The 21,262-nt window shown below is 40.6% G+C and overlaps 1 protein-coding gene across 1 annotated transcript in view; it reads left to right on the forward strand.

The window, feature by feature from the left end:
- Positions 1-21,262, forward strand: part of ptenb (phosphatase and tensin homolog B) — a 54,390-nt gene that overhangs the window by 23,194 nt on the left and 9,934 nt on the right. Inside the window, exons 5-7 of the mRNA XM_048609165.1 lie at positions 15,498-15,639; positions 16,342-16,508; positions 20,464-20,700. Of these exons, the coding sequence (XP_048465122.1) occupies positions 15,498-15,639; positions 16,342-16,508; positions 20,464-20,700 (546 nt within the window). The remainder of the gene's footprint in view (positions 1-15,497; positions 15,640-16,341; positions 16,509-20,463; positions 20,701-21,262) is intronic.

The raw sequence follows: 21,262 nt of genomic DNA on the forward strand, positions 1-21,262 counted from the left end.
CTGAGGAAGGGTCACCAGACCCGAAACGTTAACTCTGTTTTTCCCTTCGTAGATGCTGCCAGACCTACTGAGCTTCTCCAGCAACTTTGTTTTTGTTCCTGATTTACAGCATCCGCAGTTCTTTCGGTTTTTGTTCATTGATTAGTCTGGTAATGAAGAAAGTATTGGTAATTTACGATCAATCAGGAAATGGCCAACTGCTAGTTTGATCTTCAATGACATAACTTTGGACAGTTCACCAGGGTGTTCTACTTTTAAACTGGTGTCAAACATTGTTGTTCTCTCCTTTACTGTCAAAATGTTATTCCCAGTATAAAGTTGTTTTCAAGATGGCAGCTAACACATGACAGCATTAGCCTTCTGTGCAGTTCTGTAATGTTCATTTGCAAGGAAACCCCATGGTGTTAACATGGTTCTGTTATTTGCATAAGCCTTTGAGCCAGACAGTGTGGCTTCAAGCCTCACTCCACGGATTTGAGTGTAAAATCAAGTCTGATGGGCCAAGAGTGGGAGATTCCCACACAGTTAGAAATGACATTCTTTAAGTAACACTTAAACTAAGAACAGATTCTGGTGTGGGACACTGTCCTCAACCAACTGCGCCACTACAGACTGACTATAACATGTTACCTGTCTTCACTTATGCAAAAGTTCATATGGCAGTATTTCAAAGGAGATTATCTAGTCATTTGGAATGCTTGCCTTTATTGGTCAGTGCATTGAGTATAGGAGTTGGGAGGCCATGTTGCAGCTGTACAGGACATGGTTAGGCCACTTTTAGAATACTGTATACAATTCTGGTCTCCCTGCTATAGGAAGAATGTTGTGAAATTTGAAAAAGTTCAGAAAAGATTTACAAGGACGTTACCAGGGTTGGAGGGTTTGAGCTATATAGAGTGATGTTGAATAAGCTGGGGCTATTTTCTGTGGAGCATCGGAGGCTGAGGGATGACTTTATAGAGGTTTATGCAATCATGAGGGAAATGGATAGGATGGGGGAGTGCAAAACTAGGCGGTGTAGGTTTAAGGTGTGAAGGGACTGATTTAAAAGGGACTTGAGGGGCAACTTTTTCACAGTGTGTGGTACATGTATGGAATGAGCTGCCAGAGAAGTGGTAGAGGTTGGTACAATTACAACATTTAAAAGGTATCTGGATGGGTATGTGAATAGGAAGAGTTTCAAGGGATATGGGCTAAATGCCGGCAAATGGGACGAGATTAATTTAGGATATCTGGTCAGCATGACCGAGTTACACAGACACAGACTGTTTGTTTATGACTGTTTATTTCTTTGTAATGAAGGATCCATTCTTTGCAACCATGTTGCCAAAGACATTGGTGGTTTTGTAGAACTGTGGGCATAGTTTCAGTACTGGAAAGTGACTATGGAGGAAGAGGATGGTAACAATGGTAGCAGGGAAGAGTTTCTGTACAAGTGACTGTCTTCGTCGTCGATGTCTGGGGTTGCTTGTGCGGAGCATATGTAGATATGCTACAAGAAGTACATTTAAATTGTGAGTCAACAAGCCAATAGATAAGGATAAGAAGCAATTCAGCTACTTATATTTTGACATTCATTGTCAACAACCCCTTTGTGGACTTCTACATAATTTTGCAATATTCATTTCGTTAGTCATGATCTTCATTATAACAAACCCACTCAGATCTCGGGATCTTTGTGCATCACTAATCAGACTTGCCATATTGAGTCCACATTTCATGAAGAGAGATTCAAGATAGATCCAAAAACTGCCGTAATCAGTGCCAGTAACTGGTACATAGGAAATGAGAAATCCTTTATTTCATAGTCATTACGAAGTTGTACAGTTTAGTGTCGGTAGCTGCACTCCAAATCATAGTAGTATTTACTCAAACGATTGGCCTTCATGTTCAAGCATTCCGGTTCTATTCACTGCAAGACATCCTTTCTAACAATTTGTTTCCAAACAAAATGTTCTCTCACTTCTGTCAGTCAATCTGCGATTGTGATTTGAGTATTGTCTGTGGTACAGGTGCAACCCAAGTTTACCCTCGTCATCCTTGGCTTTCTTCTTAACACCCCTGAGGTAAAATATTTGTGCATCCTCTGGAGCTGAAGCTAGCACAGAGGTCCACTGAGGCCTATCCATTCCTTAGTAGCTTTCACATATTGACCTTTTTTTTTGTCGCAAGGTCTCAAAGTACCAAGATTTTCAACCATCCAAAGCTGCCACTACTATTTAGAAGTTTTACCAGTCCATTAGAATTTTATACAAGGTTTCTACAAATTAGAAAACTGAACTGTTGCAATCTCTTACCACAAGTTTCCTATGTGACTGTCAAGTGGGGCTTATTCAAGGAATAATATTTCCAGCATTAAACGTTTATATCACTATTGGCTTTTAGAAGATCCTTTCCTTTGAAGGTATGCACTGTGGAATTGAAAACCTTTGTCCACAGATGGTATAATTACAGTTTCAGCCTTTTTAAGATGGTGATTTGACATCAAAATTGTTTTTTCCCAAATTTAGAAAGGAACCCTGAAACACTTTACTCTTTAAATTATTTGCACGAGAAACAGTTACTGCCTTTTTTTGTAATACAGAAGGTTTAGTGGAGTGCATGCATTAACAGTTGATCACTCCATAAATTTACATATTGATTAGGAAATCTTTGAGCTCTTGTTCTTTTCAAGAAAATCTTAAGTTTCATTTTAGCTCAGTAAACTGTATCCACTGTTAGTAATATCATCTTTTGGTATTCTTGGAATAAAATCCACTGTTTGATTTATGAACTTTTTTTATGAACTTTTTTATAGACTTGATAAACAAAGCTTATTGGATGGTTGCATTTAATGTCATACATCACCTTAAGACAACAAGGAGTATTTGATTCCAAACTATTTGTAAGGTAACAACCTTGACGAGAGTGCATTCTTAGAGTAAGCTTTGCTGTCTTGACTGAACCTTTCAGGGCAGTGAACTTTTGGAAGTTCCACAATGCCTTGATGTTTCCTCCGATTACCACAGCCAGTTTTGTTTCTTTGTGCTGAAATTAGATGTGGTAGTTGGGGAGGAGGAAAACTAAATTTCCAACTGTAGGCATGATGTTGCTCATTTAACTTTTTTGTTTAGGAAACTTTCTTCCAACAAATCCTGCATTGCTCTTTCTCTTCTGATGTGGTTTGGAGTTGATCGACTGTTCACTTTTGGATGATTTAGTGCTTTTGCTCTTGTTTGGAATTTCAGTGCAGCTTCCTCTGGCCAAAGAACTAATGACAAGGCCCAGAGCAAGGAAGGCTACTTTGACAACGCAGGTCATGAAATTCTGAAAGCAACAGGTATTAAGGTATCCACCATGTATTAAAATGAGATCTTAGTTGTTCTGCAAGCAAATGTTTCCTCAGGCCATAGCAGTATGAAAATATTTATGATATAGCTTGAAATGTTAACTCATGGAATCAGTTAACAATTCTGGCCATCAGTAAGACCAGCACAGCTTTAATTGAAAAATTTGATGCGTTAATCTTACATTCATAGGAGGTAATTCATCCTATTTAGCTTGCATGGCAGTTTCAAAGAGCAGATCAATTAGCTGCACTCCCATACGCTTTCCCCGTAGCCTCTTTCTACCATTTATGAGGCATTTGTTACCTGTCATCAGTTGTTCTTGAACCTGCTTCAACCACCCTTTCAAGCCACGATTTTCTAAATCATACACATTGCTTTATAATTTTATTTCCTAATGTTGCCTCTAAGTCTTTTGCTAATTATCTTCAATTTATGTCTTCTGGTCAGCAATTCTTCTGCCACTGATAACAGTTTCTCCTGATTTGCTCTCAAACCCTTCGATAATTTTGAACTCCTGACAAATCTTAATTTAACCTTCTCTGCTTTATGGAGAAGCATACTTTCTTTTTCCTCTGATCTCTCCACATGCTAAAGTCTTTCTTTCGAGTCACCATTCAAATAAGTATCCTGTACATCCTCTCGTAAGTCCTGACCCTCTATCTGTGCTATTTCATTCTTTGGTTCTGTGAATGTTTGAAAACTAATAGACTACGTTTTAAAGACAAAGTTGCATTTCTTAGAACAGTGGCCAGAATTGATAGCACCCTCCATGGGTTAAACATAGTTTCCCAAAGTGAGTGTTGGGACATCAAGTAGGGTCACAAGCTCCGAGATCTCAATGGCTGATGTCGAGATTCCCTTACCCGATGTTACCACACCAATCCATCGTAGCTCTCTCATGTCTTCTCCTCCCCTTTTCCTCATCCCTACTCTCTGTTGTTTTCCCTCCTCTCCTCTGATGCCATTGTCCATTTGCAGGCCTAAACTGAAGTCGCAGCGGACAAAAGTTAGGAACTACAGGGTTAACAGTTCAAGGTACAACTCTGACATCTTCATATTGCTGTAGTCCGTGGAGAGATTTGTTTGCAGAACAATTATAAAATCTCAGCCCTACCCTTCCATTTCAGTTTTAAAATGTGCCTGAAATTGGCTATAATACTAGAGCTAGTGTTTTATGTACATTTACCATACAACTTCCTGCCATTTGTATCCCTTTTTAACAACCTTTTCAACTCGTCCCTCTACAACTCTATTCTTGCAACCCCTTTTAAAATTATCTCACATTTCAAATTGCCTCTCTTCGTTCTTGCCATCAATGTGAATCATTTCACGCTTCTGTGCATTAAATTTCATCTGGTATGTCAGTCTAATTCAGCAGTCTACTTTTTATCCTGAAATCTGTTATAATCCTCATCCCCATTTGCTACATTACCAACTTCCATTTCTTCTGCAAACTTGAAAATTATACCCTATATACCAAAGTCAGTGTCATGTACATATACATGGAAAAGAGAATGAGAGCCAGCATCAAACCCATGGAGACTGTAACCCTCCATAGTCTGAAGAACAACTGTTCATCAATCCTCTCTGCTTTCCATAACAAGTTTCCCTTAACAAATTTCTTACCTTGTGTACGTCTGGCTCTTTAAACCCTGGATTTCATTTTGCTCCAAATCCTCTTGCATCATTGTTTATCAAACACTCATTGAAAGTCCAAATATGCAACCTTAACTCCTGCCTTCAGCCCTCAGTTAATTCAGCAAACTCAGTTGAGTTGGCCAAATGCAATATGCCTTTTAACGCATAGGTACTGGATGACATTAATTTGTATCTTTTCAAGTTCCGATAATTTGGCCGTAGATTAGTTTGTCAAAAAGTTTCCCACCAGCAATATTAGACTAACTGAACTGTGGTTGTCAGGTTTATCTCTGCCCCACTCTTTAGCATCTTTTAGTCCTCTTGCGCCACTCCTACATCGTAGATGAGTTGGAATATTTTAACTAGAGCTTCTGCAGTGTCTACTGTTGCTTCCATCAACAGTCTAGGATACATCCCATCAATTCTGGGTCTCTTTTATGTATTTTGTTCCATCTATAATCTATTTTAAATTTGCTCCCTTTTTCATTGACATTGGCAAAACTGTTTTTATTAGTGAAGGCGAGTACAAAGCAATAGGCATATCTTTTCCCTCCACAGGATCTTTTTGTCACAAATCTGTTGAAATTTAGCTTTGTGTCCTTTTTACTATTTAGGAAATATTTTTTAATCAAACATTTTTACCTATTCAACCTATCAACCTATTCAAACATGTTATGACATACCTCAATGAGAGGTGGGACTGTTATACCTAGAGGTAGGGAAACTATCACAGCGCTACAGGCATCCTTCAGTTGGGATTTGTACAGTCTCACAGGTTGACATAATATCACCACACCGCTATGATCCTTTGTGTTTATAAAAACAAGCTCTTTGTTCGTCTCATCTGATCTTTGCTTCTGTTTTCATTTTTGAGTTTCCTCTGTCCTTGGATATATTCTTGGTCCTCTACAAAATTGCAAACCTGACAGTAAACGTATTATCTATCTTTGCCATCCCTTTCCCCACTATGTCGAGTGTGTATCCGGACTGTTTTATCTTTGAAGATCTCCCATTGCTTATTTACTATTAGATCTGTCATTCTTGGATTGCAGTCCACCTGGGCCAGACCTTTTCAACTCCCATAAAATTAGTTCTTCCCCAGTTGAGTATTCTGAACACTGTTTTCTAAATGCTCCGCCACTAATACATGTCTCACTTTCCCTGTTCCATTCCCTGGAAATAAATCTGGAGTAGCTTCTTTCCTCCTACTGGATCAAAAATGTTCACTTGTGCTGATCTCAGCAATTCCTCCTTTGTGCCTAAAATTGGTTAGTTGAGGTTCCCTCATTATTATTGCTTTCAAATTCTTGCATGTTTTTGAAAATTACTTGAAAATTTGCTGCTGTATTTCCTTCCCACCATTTAATTACATGGCTGTCATACTTAAACTATATAGTGCCCTCCTCAGACCCAGACCACACCTTGGGTAAGTACTATGCCTATTTCTGGTAATCATGTCATAAGGGAGGCATTCAAGGTTTGGCGAAGTTTCACAAAAAAAGCTGCAAGGCTGTCAAAAAATATAATTGGGTAAAAACTGGAGGAAGCCAAAAAGGAAATGTGTTGAAAAAGGTGCATAAACAATAAATGTAAATCCTAAAAAGATAAATCCATAACTTAATTTTGTAGTAACAACAGTTATATAGCAACTTAGAAGACTGTCTTAAGGCTTTTCATAGGGACCAAGAGCCAACCAAAGAAGGAAATATTAGGGATGAGAAAAAGCTGTCAGAAGTGGGTTTGAAGAGATTTATAAACCAGAAGAGTTTTGGGACATAATTCCAGTTTGTAGAACACAGGTAATTTGCCACCAATAGAGGTTTGAACAGAGGCAAGTTAACATATTAGGCAAGTCAGGAATAGTGTATTAAGGCATTGTACAGGTGGAGAAGTTTAGAGGTGGGGAGTGAAGGTATAAAGAGTTTTAAATACAAGTATGAAGAGTTTTAAATTTGAGAAATCGGGAACCAAGAGCAAGTGCAATTCAGTAAGAGCACTAGTGTTCAATGAGAGGGATTTGTTGCATGGAATGTGTGGAATTCTGTACTAATTTGGAAAACCATTTGATGTTCTATTTGGAAAATTTTTGGATAATCGAAATAATATGTTGAGTGACTTCCTCACTGATATCTATCGTGTCATAAATATTTCCACTTCCTGCCAATATTCCCAGCACATACAACTCTAGAGCATAAGCACATTTTCCATAATATTATGCACTAGTTTATTTGATCTACATTTTATTCATGACATATACGTGTTCGTTTCAGAAAACTTATCAACAGTTTCATTATTTCCAATCTCCTCCAATCATGCCTGCCCTTCTTCATTAGTCAGTCTTGTAAGCATGGGTTCCCTGTAACATTGCTTTATTAAGGCTCGATTAATTGTGCTTTTACAGCCAATTTATACTGTAAAGTTCATGCTGTAGCTAATAGTAGGGTGTCAAAATTGATCAAAAAGGGAAACTGAGCATAGGATAGCTTGAACAGGGCTAGATCATTTAGTAGAGCAGTTGAAGGCACTAAGGGATTGATTCTGTTTTCTGGCAGTAAAACACTCCTTTGATAGAAAAAAGGAGAAGATATAATTTGCATATAGATATTGAGAGACGGTAGAAGAACACTTCACTGTTATACATGAGCTGAGAGACGATGGTGTATACCATAAAATAGCTTCTCAAAGGATTAACATGCTGTGTGGATATTGTTAACTTTAAATAAAGTAATGTAGAGATTAATTAAATGAAAAATGGATCCACATATTGGAAATTATGTGTTTATGAGCTTACAGGGCTGTGGTGAGGCCACACTTAGAATATTGTGTGCTTATGAACTTACAGGGAACATCGAGACTGACTTTAAGAGAGTCTATATGAGAAGGAGATTGGTGAAGACAAATGTAAGTCCCCTACAGAGAGAAACAGAGGAATGTATAATAGGGGACAATGAAATGGCTGAGCAACTGAATACATACTTTGATTCTGTCTTCACAAAAGAGGACACAAATCAGATACCAGAAATGTTGGTAAATGCAAGATTTAGTGAGAGGGAAGAATTGAGGGGGATCAATATTAGTAGAGAACTGGTGCTGGTCAAATTGATGGGGTTAGAGGTAGGTAAATCCCCAGGGCCTGATAACCTACAACCCAGAGTACACAAGGAAGTGGCTCCAGAAATAGTGGATGTATTGGTAGTCATCTTCCAGGATCCTGTAGACTCTGAAACACTCCCTGCAGACTGGAGGGTAGCTAATGTCACCCCAATATTCACAAAGGGAGTTAGAGAGAAAGCAGGGAATTACAGACCAGAAAGCAGGGAATTACAGACCAGCAAGCCTAACATTGGTAATGGGGAAAATTCTCAAATCCATTATCAAGGACTTCACAGCGGAGCATTTAGAAAGCAGTGGCAGTATCAGACAGAGTCAGCATGGATTTATGAAGGGAAATCATGCTGGACGAATCTATTAGAATTCTATGAAGGTGTAATTAGTAGAGTTGACAAAGGCGAGTTATTTGATGTGGTATATTTGGACTTTCAGAAAACGAAGTCCCACATAAGAGATTATTGTGCAAGATTAAAGCCCATGGGATTGGGGAAAGTGTATTGAGATGGATAGAAGTCCCTCCGCTTCTTCCTGTCCCGCAGGCCCGACCAGTCCCCCTCCACTGACACCCTCATCCGCTTAGCCGAACTCGTCCTCACCCTCAACAACTTCTCTTTCAATTCTTCCCACTTCCTACAGACAAAGGGGGTGGCCATGGGTACCCGCATGGGCCCAAGCTATGCCTGCCTCTTTGTAGGTTACGCGGAACAATCCCTCTTCCGTACCTACACTGGCCCTAACCCCCACCTCTTCCTCCGTTACATTGATGACTGTATCAGCGCTGCCTCGTGCTCCCACGAGGAGCTCGAACAGTTCATCCACTTCACCAACACCTTCCACCCCAACCTTAAGTTTACCTGGACCATCTCTAATACCTCTCTCTCCTTCCTGGACCTCTCTGTCTCCATCTCGGGCAACCACCTAGAAACCGGTATTCATTTCAAGCCCACCGACTCCCACAGCTACCTAGAATACTCCTCCTCCCACCCACCTTCCTGCAAAAATGCCATCCCTTATTCCCAATTCCTTCGCCTCCGCCGCATCTGCTCCCAGGATGAGGCATTCGACTCCCGTACATCTCAGTTGTCCTCGTTTTTCAAGGACCGTAACTTCTCCCCACCTCAGTGGTCGAGAACGCCCTCAACCGTGTCTCCCACATTTCCCGCAACTCATCCCTCACACCCCTGTCCACGCAATAAGAACCAAAAAAGAATCCCCCTCGTCCTCACGTACCACCCCACCAACCTCCGGATCCAACACATCATCCTCCCAACACTTCAGCCATCTGCAATCCGACCCCACCACCAAAGGCATCTTTCCCTCCCCACCCTTATCTGCTTTCCGGAGGGACCACTCTCTCCGTGACTCCCTTGTCCGCTCTACACTCCCCTCCAGCCCCACCACACTCGGCACTTTTCCCTGCAACCGCAGGAAGTGCCCCCATACCTCCTCCCTCACCCCCATCCCAGGCCCCAAGAAGACTTTCCACATCAAGCAGATGTTCACCTGCACATCTGCCAATGTGGTATACTGCATCCGCTGTACCCGTTGTGGCCTCCTCTACATTGGGGAAACCAAGCGGAGGCTCGGGGACCGCTTCGCAGAACACCTACGCTTGGTTCGCAATAAACAACTGCACCTCCCAGTCGCGAACCATTTCAACTCCCCCTCCCATTCCTCAGACGACATGTCCATCCTGGGCCTCCTGCAGTGCCACAACGATGCCACCCGAAGGTTGCAGGAACAGCAACCCATATTCCGCTTGGGAACCCTGCAGCCCAATGGTATCAATGTGGATTTCACAAGCTTCAAAATCTCCCCTCCCCCTACCGCATCCCAAAACCAGTCCAGCTCGTCCCCGCCTCCCTAACCTGTTCTTCCTCCCACCTATCCCCTCCTCCCACCTCAAGCCGCACCCCCATCTCCTACCTACTAACCTCATCCCGCCCCCTTGACCTGTCCGTCCTCCCTGGACTGACCTATCCCCTCCCTAACTCCCCACCTACACTCACCTTTACTGGCTCCATCCCCGCCTTTTCGACCTGTTTGTTTCCTCTCCTCTATCCATCTTCTATCCGCCTCCCACTCTCTCCCTATTTATTTCGGAACCCCCTTCCCCTCCCCCATTTCTGATGAAGGGTCTAGGCCCGAAACGTCAGCCTTTCTGCTCCTGTGATGCTGCTTGGCCTGCTGTGTTCATCCAGCTCTGCACCTTGTTGTCTCGGATTCTCCAGCATCTGCAGTTCCTACTATCTCTGAGATGGATAGAAAACTGGTTGGCAGAGAGGAAACCAAGAGTAGGAATTAATGGGTCCTTTTCAAATTGTCAGGCAATAACTAGTGTGGTACCACAGGGATCGGTGCTGAGACCTCAGCTACTCATATTAATGATTTGGATAAGGGAACAAAGTGTAACATCTCAGTTTGCAGATGATACCACATTGGTTAGGACGGTGAACTGTGATGAGGATGCAGAGATTCTTCAGCATGATCTGGACAAGTTATGTGAGTGGGCAGATCAATGGCAGATGCAGTATAACTTGGATAAATGTGAGGTTATTCACTTTCGAAGCAAAAACAAGAAGGCAGATTATTACTTGAATGGTTGTAAATTGGGAGAGGGGAATGTTTAGTGGGTCCTGGGTGACCTTGTGCACCAGTTGCTGAAGGTAAGCATGCAGGTGCAGCAGATGGTAAAGAAGCCAATGGTATATTGGCCTTCATTACGAGAGGTTTCGAGTACAGGAACAGGGCTGTGTTGTTGCAGTTATACAGGGCCTTGGCGAGGTCACACCTAGAATATCGTGTGCAGTTTTGGTCCCCTTTTCTGAGGAAGAATGCTCTTACTCCCAAGGGAGTACAGCGAAGGTTTACCAGGCTGATTCTGGGGAGGGCGGGACTGACATCTGAGGAGGTATTGACTAGGTTGGGATGGTTTTCGTTGGAGTTCACACGAGTGAGGGGGGATCTCATAGAGACTTATAATATTCTAACAGGACTAGACAGGGTAGATGCATGGAGGATGTTCCCGATGGTGGGTGTGTCCGGAACCAAGGACCACAGTATGAGGATTCGGGGTTGATCGTTGAGGACGGAGATGAGGAGACATTTCTTCACCCAAAGAGTGGTGAGCCTGTGGAATTCGTTACCATAAGAAGTAGTTGATGCCAAAACATTGAATCTATTCAAAAGGCAGCTAGATATTGCGCTTGGGGCGAATGGGATCAAAGGTTATGTGGCGAAAGCAGGATTAGGCCGACTGAGTCGGACGATCAGCCATGATTGTGATGAATGGCAGAGCAGGCTCGAAGGGCCGAATGGCCAGTTCCTTCTCCTGTCTTCTATGTTATGCATTTTGTGTCCATTTTGGAAAAGAAATCTACTAGCAAGTAAGTAAGCTGTAAAAAATAATTAATATACAACTGTCATCACTAGCTTATTGTTGTCACTCTTGCTACCAAATATTGCATAGAATATTTGTGCATTTTATTATGCTTGCATTTCATGCAACTTGCATCAGTTTTCTCAGTATTGTTAAGAATGTAATGCAAGATGCTCTGGAAAGTTTGAAGTTTGAAACTGTTATAAATCTTCAAATACAATGATTTCAGCTAATGGCCTAATGAATAAAGCACTAATCGATGTGATTTTAAGCTATTTAGACTGAATGAACCCATATTCCTTTACTAATGTGTACTGAGTTGGCTGATTATAGTTAAAGCAACAGCTGGTGTACTGCAGTAACCCTCAAGGGCAGTTCTTGGAGGTTTGAAGAAGAAGTAGTTTTTCTTGTGGAAGTTTGTTGTTTGTGGCATTGGCTGAGTGCTAAATTATGCTCTGTTGTTTGTTTCTAGTGAAGAACAGCCACCTGTTTCAAGTTCAGTGGTCACCTGATACCAGTGAAACATTGAAGGGTTTATAATTACACCCCTCTCTGCTGAATAAATATTTATACAATGTATCAATATTGCCCATTATCTTTCATGAGAAAAATGATTTATGATATTACAACTGGAACTATTACTGTCCTACTTGGATGAATTGCTGCATTTGTGTGTGTTGTGGCAGTGATGCCGCACCTATTTGCCAAACTGCAGTGGCACGGCATTACATTACCATCATACAGCTTAGCACGGGGGGGAATAAAACGGCTATTTCTCCTATTCATCATCTATGCTTATGCATGTATGTGGAGGTGCCACTGTTGGACTGGGAAGTCACAACAACAGAGTTACAGTCCAACAGGTTTATTTGAAATGACAAGGTTTTGGGGTGCTGCTCCTTTGTCAAGTGAACTGAAGAGAAAGCACGCAGGCGCAAAATTTATATGGAGACAGATCAAAAGGTTGCACAAATGGTGTGAGTGGAATGTTGACATTCTGAATAGCAGTCTCTGTGGGTGATCAAAAGTGTCAGATGGTGTGAGTAAAATGTCAACAGCTGAACTGCAAGTGAAGGGGTGACCTATGATCCAATTAATTGAGGCAGAGCGATAATCACAAAAAAATAAAAATAAGATGGTGCTGGAGACAAACCAAATGGCTGGAGTAACATAATAGATATGAGTTGCATTCAGAGGGTCTAACCAAAGTAACAAGTAATCCAAAACTGTACAGACTAATTAAGGTAGAGAGATCATAACAAGTTATCAAGATGGTGTTAAAATAGAACAGTAAGGAAGATTTTACAACACACAACAGTATGGAGGGGTTACATGTAGCACGACATGAACCCAAGATGGAATTTGGCTTTCAGTTTCTGTTTGGCCATTCTGTGTTGTTATGTATCTCCGAAGGCCGCCTTGGAGGACGTTTACCAAAGATCAAATGCTGAATGTCCTTAACCGCTGAAGTATTCCCCAACTGGGAGGGAACATTCCTGTCTGACAATTGTTGCGCAGTGTCCATACATCCATTGTCACAGCATCTGCATGGTCTCACTAATGCACCATGCCTCAGGGCATCCTTGCCTGCAGCGTATGAGGTAGACAACATTGGCCGAGTTAAGTGAGTATCCACCGTGTACATGGTGGGTGGTGTTCCCACATGTAATGGTGGTATCCACGTTGACGATCTGGCATGTCTTGTAGAGGTTGCCGTGGCAGAGTTGCGTGGTGTTGTGGTCGATGTCCTGAAGGCTGTGTAGTTTGCTGCAAAGAATGGTCTGTTTAAGCTTTGGTGGTTGTTTGAAGGCAAGAATTGGAGGTGTAGAGATGATCTTGGCAAGATGTTTGTCATCGATGACATTGAAGGCTGCAAAGAACGTGACGTAGTTTCTCCGCTCCAGGGAAGTACTGAACAATGAAGGGTACTCTTGGTTGTGTCCTGTGTCCGTCTTCTGAGGAGATCGTAGCAGTTTTTCACTGCGGCACATTGGAACTGGTGATTGATGAGTTGAGCATCATATTCCATTCTTATGAGGGCATCTTTCAGCATCTTTAGGTGTCCATCGCGTTCCTCCTCATCTGAGCAGATCCTGTGTATGTACAGGGCTTGTCCATCGGGGATGCCTTTTTAATGTGTTTAAGGTGGAAGCTAGAGAAGTGCAGTAAATGAGGTTATCCATGGGCTTACGGTGGAATGAGTTACTGAGGTGCCTGTCCTTGATGGTGATGCATGTATCCAAGAATGATACTAAATCTGAAGAGAATTCCATAATAAGTCTGATGGTCGGATGCATGTAGATCACAGGTAGGATATTGTTACATGGTAATTTCATCTTACGACTGAAACTGCTGCTGTTCAGCTGTGAACAACTCTTACCCCCAATATATTAAAATCTACATGAGGTTTTTGTTCATGAAATACATTTAGAAGAATGTCTAATTTGACATTCACTTGGCAATGAAAGCACTTCCTTTTAAAGTAAGGATTGACGGCCACCAAAGCAGGTTCTGGTTCTAAGTTATTTCTAGTGACCATTCAAAATAAGGCAACGTCGTAGCTTAACTGTGGTAACAACGGTAAACAGCTGTTGGTGTGTAATTCTGCCAAGGTGAATACAATTGATTGTGTTGAAAAAAATAAATACAGGTATTTCTGCTATAATGCATGTTTTATTAACGTGAATTGGCTGTAACGTAATTGATTAATAATGGACACTGTTTGGATAACGTGAACTTTCTACTGTGCAGTATAGAGAGTTTCTATAGTGATTTCCCTATAATGTGATTTTCCAAAATGATTTTCTATAGCACGAGGTCACACAGGAATGCAGCTATTGTGTTATAGAAGAAATACATGTAAAAGAAATAGATAAGAATCCAGCTTTCATTACTTGACTCCGATGAAGACGTGTTCTTCTGTGGAGTGCAAGAAAGGTTAAGAATGATTGCCAGTGTTCCATTGTAAGTGCTATGGTATCAACTAAGGCCTTTCCTTTGTGGAAATTAAGCAGGGACAGTTTCCTTGGTAGAATTATGGTGAGAGGCCATAATGAAATAAGCTACAAGACTGGCACCTACCCAACAATGTGAAAGATCACCCAGGTATTTCCTGTACAAAAGCAAGACAAATCCATCCTGGTCAATTACTGTCCTATCATCTCGGTCTTCAGTAAAGTGATGGAAGATGTCATCAAAAATGCCATTGGGCAGTGTCTGTTCTTCAATAAACTGTTCAGTAATGCTCAGTTTAGATTCCACCAGGGCCAGTCACCTTATTGCAGTCTGGTTCAAACATTGAAAGTACAGTTGAATTCCAGAGGTTAGGTGAGAATGATATCAGGCCACATTTGATTAAGTGTGATATCAAGAAGCTCGAGTAAAACTCGAGTCTTTGGGAATTGGGAGAAAACTCTGAAGATTGGAGGGGCATATAGAGGCACCAGGCACATAGGAAGATGGTGTGGTCGTTTTAGGTCCATCATCACGACTCAAGGACATTTCTGCAGGTGTTCCTGGGCTTTCTTCCGCTTTAGCGATGACCTATCCTCCATCATGTCAGAAGGTGGGGGGGGATGCTCACTGATGTCTGCACCGTATTCTGCACCATTCATGACTTCTCAGATACTGAAAGCAGTCCATATCCAAATTCAAGATCTGGCCGATATCCAGGCCTAGGCTGAAAAATAGCAAACAACAATTGTGACACACAAGTGCCAGGCAACGGCCATCTCCAATAAGAGATAATCTAACTACTGACCCTTGATATTCAATTGCGTCACCATCACTAAATCCCTTATTACCAACATCCTGGGGTTACCTTGACCAGAAACTAAAGCGGACTTGCCATACAAATACAGTTGCAATGCAAAATTGGTCACTGATACTGCTGTTCTGAATGTATAATATTATCTAGGCATCTCTTTAATGCCTACATTGCCGGGAATTGGAGTAAAGTACATAGTAGAAACTGAACAGTTCAAAGTAACTGTATTGCAGTATTGAACAATATACATGCATATATTTTGCATCTCTTTTAGGGTGTAACGATTCCTAGCCAGAGGCGCTATGTATACTATTACAGCTACCTTTTGAAGCACAGATTGGATTACAAGCCAGTGGCATTACTGTTTCACAAGATGCAATTTGAAACTGTTCCGATGTTCAGTGGCGGAACATGCAGTAAGTTGTTATTTACTACTTTTTAGTATTGTCTATTTATAGGGAAAGGGCAGAAAGTTTTAGTAGTGCATTGCTGTTTCAGTCTATCAGTATTGTGATGGGTGCTTGTTATGTTGTTTCATGTTGCTTTTACAGTTTCATTCTTCAAAAAAAGCACTCTAATTTTATATGTTTGATATCATATTGAACTTTAATACTAAGCAAACCCCATTCCCCTACAGCCCCCTCAAATACCCTGAAAGACTTAAGTTGGTGGGTGAAAAAAAAATTAGCATTGATGCTGCTCTGCTTGCTTAACTTAAGTATCCATTACTTACAAGTGAGCCTAGAGAGTTAATTGGACATTTTAAGATGATGTGTGTCACTGCTAGGCTTGTTTGTGCAGTCAGAGCTAAAGCATCTTTTCTTTTATCATCTTCACATCCTTAGTCCAGGGAGGTCAGTTATAGAGCCCGTTTTAGCCACCATTATGCTAATATTCTGCATGTTCTATTAATGAGCATTAGGAAGCAAGACCTTGACTTTTGGGAAGGCGATGGGTAGATGAACCCTTTAAGTTTTAAGATTGTGTGCCACTGACACCAGTATCACTTTGCTTTATTATTTAAGAGTATAACCATTAACAAAAAGAACCTTGTAGTGAATGTTTCCTTTTTTTCTTTGTTCGAAGTGAAAAGTTAAAACCCTTTTGTTCTTTCTTAGACCCTATGTTTGTGGTTTCGCAGCTGAAAGTGAAGATCTTCACTTCCTCTTTGGGACCGACCAGGCGTGAAGACAAGTACATGTATTTTGATTTTCCTCAACCTCTACCAGTGTGTGGAGATATTAAAGTGGAATTCTTCCACAAACAGAACAAGATGATGAAAAAGGTTTGTTCCTGCCCAATCTGGAGTCATTTTTTATTTTATAAATATGTGTATATAACAAGGACCCAGCCACCTTTAATCTGTAAAGTGCAATGTGAGAGGTTTTGCCTTCAGTAGTCTTTTCCAAACAAGTGGAAAAGAATATTGCAATAATTTCAGTTGTTTAATTGCCACACCCACAATTCCATCAGCAAAAGATTCAACAACCAAACACAACGCTGAGATTGAATTTGTTTTGCAAACAATGCATGCAGATTATAAAAGCAAAATACTACACGTGCAAGAAATCTGAAATGAGAACTGAAATTGCTGGAACTGCTCAACCGGATTGGCCGCATATGTGGAGACAGAAATAAAGTTCACATTTCATGTCAATGACCTGTCACCAGAGCATATTAAATTATAACCTATTAACCATTGCTGTGCATCTTTTTCATAGAATCCCTACAGTGCCGAAAAAGGCTGATCGGCCAATTTGAGTCTGCACCAACCCTCCAAAGAGCATCAGACCCGTACACAGCCCCCCAACCCTAACCCCGTAACTCAGCATTTACCATGGCTAATCCACCTAGCCTGCACATCTTTGGACTGTGGGAGGAAACTGGGGCACCTGGTGGAAACCCACGCAGACCAAGGGGACAACGTGCAGATTCCACCCAAACAGTTACCCAAGTCTGAAATTGAACCTGAGTCCATGGTATTGTGAGGCAGTAGTGATAACCACTGAACCACCATGCTGCCATCTGTTCAAGTTCTGGTGAACTGTAAAAGTGAATCATTAATGGAAAAACTTGCTTGCATTTTCTTTTCTTGCGATTCAGTTCCTTCTTATTTTACAACTAACAGTTGCATTATTGAACTGTTCTGACTTCATTATAATACGTTTTACCTTCCTTAATATTCTAATATTTTGGAAGTGTGAATCCCATTGATAAAATAGCTTTGACTGAAAGCTGGTTCAGCATCTGATTTTCAAACTGGTTGAAACCCAGAGTTGTGAACATTGATATATTTGTAGAAGCAAGCTTATCAATCTGAAATTTAATTTTTACATGGTAAGTCAAGAAAGATCCCGTTTCCTAATTAGTTGGCTCAGCCTTCTGTGGCAAACATCAGATAAAACAGGTCCTAAACAGACAGCAAGAAATAAAGCACAAATCAGTTTTGGGCATCAGAGATTAAATCCTGATGCAGCGGTTGAAATCCTTGACCTGATCAAAAAAGGGAGGGTAATAGATTTTACAAATGTTGGATAACTTAAAACATTTTTAGAATGTAACTGTCAATGAATTTCTAGAGTCTATTATGTCACCACTACGTCTAACAGGTACTGCCATCTGACATTGTTTTGAATAATTGGATGGGCTTTTATACGAAAGACAGTCAAAACTCAATGCTTTAGATTTACAATTCTTCTGCTGTAAGAAATAGGAGAACTAGGTACTGAAGTGAGTCAGGACTTCAATTCAAAAGGAAAGGGATGATAATCTCTCTTGCTACAAACTATAGAACCATAAAAATTTATAAACACAAGTAGCCCATTAAATCAGTCTTGTCTACTCTGCCTGATTGCTCAAACAGTGTAATTACCATATATCTTCCTCTGCTTTAAACTCTCTGCTCCTATGATGCTGCTTGGCCTGCTGTGTTCATCCAGCCCTGCACCTTGTTGTCTCGGATTCTCCAGCATCTGCAGTTCCTACTATCTCTGATTAAAATTTCCTCTTGGCTTTTTCTGCTTCATTGAATATACTCCAGTTGTCTCAAGTCTCGCCTCATAACTAGTGATGATGATCTAATCTCTGGTGATATGCTATATACAAACTATAAACTCTTGCTTTTAATTCTTTTCTGTAAAATTAGTACATGCCTGCTATTGCTAAAGTGATTGTGGGTCATTTTGCAAACCAAGGAACACAATTACGTGATCAGTAAATTTTCACGTACTTTTAATGCCTCAACTTAAATTATCAATTATATCAAAATGAAATGTGGACCCACTTTCCAACCCTCAACTTCTCCAATCCAAGCAACACCCATTTGTGTTATGTCCTTAAATGCATTTAGATGGACTTTATCCAGTTTCTTGTGGATGTCAAACACAACCTCTCTAAATTTAGGACTAACTTGCAATCATTGATGACACAGAAAAGTTGATACAGGAATGAAAAAGATGGGTGTGCACTTCTGAGGTGGGACCGAGATCCATAGTTTGGTTGGAAATTTACGTCGACCTTCTGTACTGAAGCTGGAAATGCTTAACACTGACCTTGAGTATCAAATAAAAAGTGTTCCATCATTCTAAGCACTTGTGTATCTCAACTGATTACACAGATTTACACAAATAAGCATGCACGCATGCAGTCAACTGTCCCCCCACCTCCACATTGTGATGGCCATAGTCTGATGGTATGGTACATCACAATCAAAATTGCCAAATCTTGGTTAACAGCATCATTATTATTTTCTGCTTATTCCTCCAAATTAAATCAGACAAATGTAGTAACTTTATCTACCATAGGTGGTTACTAGGAGATAGCAAGGTGGTTATTACTTGGTATAGAAAAAATTTCCCTGCTATGTGCTATGTCACTTATAAATAGGTTTGTTTATTAATGATTTATTTGCATATAGCATACAATGGAGATTTTTTCTTTATCTCACTTAATGTTACATTTACAATTACCAGTGACTTCTGTAATTGACCTACATAGGCAATCTAATTTTCTAAAGTCGATTTGAATTTCAGAATTGGTATGAGGAGTAGGTATGTGAAAAATCTGGCACTATCTATGTATTCGCCAAGGAAATTGTTCACCAGCAGGAGAAGGGAAAGGGGTTTTCATTTTTTCATCAGTTGTCTTCCTGCCAATCTGAAGGCATTCATGAAATGCCGTTCCACAAGCGTGGACCCCTGAGGTGACCCAAGTGGCTATTTTTCATGTGCAGTTCTATCCCTTAAGTGTCATTTAGCACGTTATTTAAATGCAGGAGGTACAGAAATATGCCACGTCTTTTTTACTCCCAGTGCCTAGACCTGTGCTTTTTCACTAAGTTTTGCTGAATTGTAGTTGAAAGTGGAGTGCTGAATGTTTGTTGCTTCTTTCTGTAGCATCACTGCCACATTTTTGATTGAGATTTGTTAACTTGACACAGTGGAAACTAAATTGTGCTCAGAAAGTTGGAAAATAAACCTGAGCAAATAGAAATTTTTTTTTTGCACAAGTTTCTTTTTAGTTTGCATCTCCCTATTTCATCAGTTCCTCATTACTAAAAACAATCAAAAGTACTGTTTGTTTTTTTTTTGCTCCTCCTTTCCTTGCCTTTTCTCTCCTCTAGGAATGCAACATCTGCAGTCAGTCTTCTACCAGGTCTGTATGAGTGCATACTTCTCAATTTATTACAGTATTCAAAAATTTCAATTAGCAGCTCTTTCAATCATTTACGTCTGGTTTTGATTGTTCTGTTCCTAATAGCCACATGCATTTTTCTTTGGTGCCTTTCCCCAATACAGTAAGAAAATATGCTCAGACATCCAGAAGATGGTAAGACTGCTGCAGTGGTAGTAATTCAGTTATTATCTACTTCCATATTTCTGAAAGCAGAAATTACTGTTTGGAAACAGGATTCAATACTAATCTACTTGAAAATCGAGCTTTAGAGCTTATCTAAAACATGTTATTAAAAACTGAAGACCTGTACTCCTTATACATTGCCGATATCTTGAACAGGATTCAGACATAGTATTCCCTTCAAACCCTTCTTGCTCACCATCTAACAAACCAGTGATCACCACAGTACTTCTTTAGCAGTGCTGGTCATTTTCAAGGCTAAAAAAGTCTTAACGTTGTGATTATATTCAACCAGCGCATGGATTAAATGGACCAAATTATGTCTTATAATGGATTCCAGACTCTCAATATTAAATGAGATTTACAGGTTATTTTCTTTTCTTCAGGATAAAATGTTCCATTTCTGGATAAATACATTCTTCATCCCACAACCAAATGAGAACTTAGATAAAGTAGAAAATGGCAGCATAGTTACAGACAAGGACGATGATGGTTGGCGTACAGATAATGACAAAGAATATCTGGCCCTTACATTGACTAAAAATGAACTTGACAAGGCAAATAAAGACAAGGCCAACAGATACTTCTCACCAAATTTCAAGGTTAGTATTTTTTTTTCTTCTGCCTTCATAGAATGTGGACATTGCTCGCTGGGCAGCATTTATTGCCCATCTCTAAATTGCTCTGAATTCGGTGACAGTGAGCTGCCTCCTTGTCGTGCTGCAGTCCTTGGGGTGTAGGGACATCTACAATCCTGTCAGAAAGATGGTTCCAGGATTTTGACCCAGTAACAATGAAGGATCAGCAATATAGTTGCAAATCAAAATGGTGTGTGACTTCAAAGGCAGGTGCTGGTATTTACTTGCATCTTGCTGCCCTGGTCATAGGTCATTAGAGGTTGTGTGTTTGCAAGGTGCTGGTAGAGGCTGGGTTAGTTATTTTGCAGTGCATTTTGTAGAAAGTACTCGCTGCTGTTACTCTGTCAGTGGTGAAGGGAGTGAATGTTCAAGGTGGATGCTGTACCAATCAAATGGACTGCTCTGTCCTGGGATGATGATGTGTTTCTTGTGGGTTCGTGTAGCTGCTGTCACCCAGGCAAATTAAAGTATTGTATTGCAATCCTGACTTGTGCCCTGATATTGTGGAGACGAGATGAGTTACTAGCTACAGAATTCCTAGACTCTG

This window comes from Rhincodon typus, chromosome 20 (genome assembly GCF_021869965.1).
Source record: "Rhincodon typus isolate 14 chromosome 20, sRhiTyp1.1, whole genome shotgun sequence".
NCBI classification, from domain to species: Eukaryota; Metazoa; Chordata; class Chondrichthyes; order Orectolobiformes; family Rhincodontidae; genus Rhincodon; species Rhincodon typus.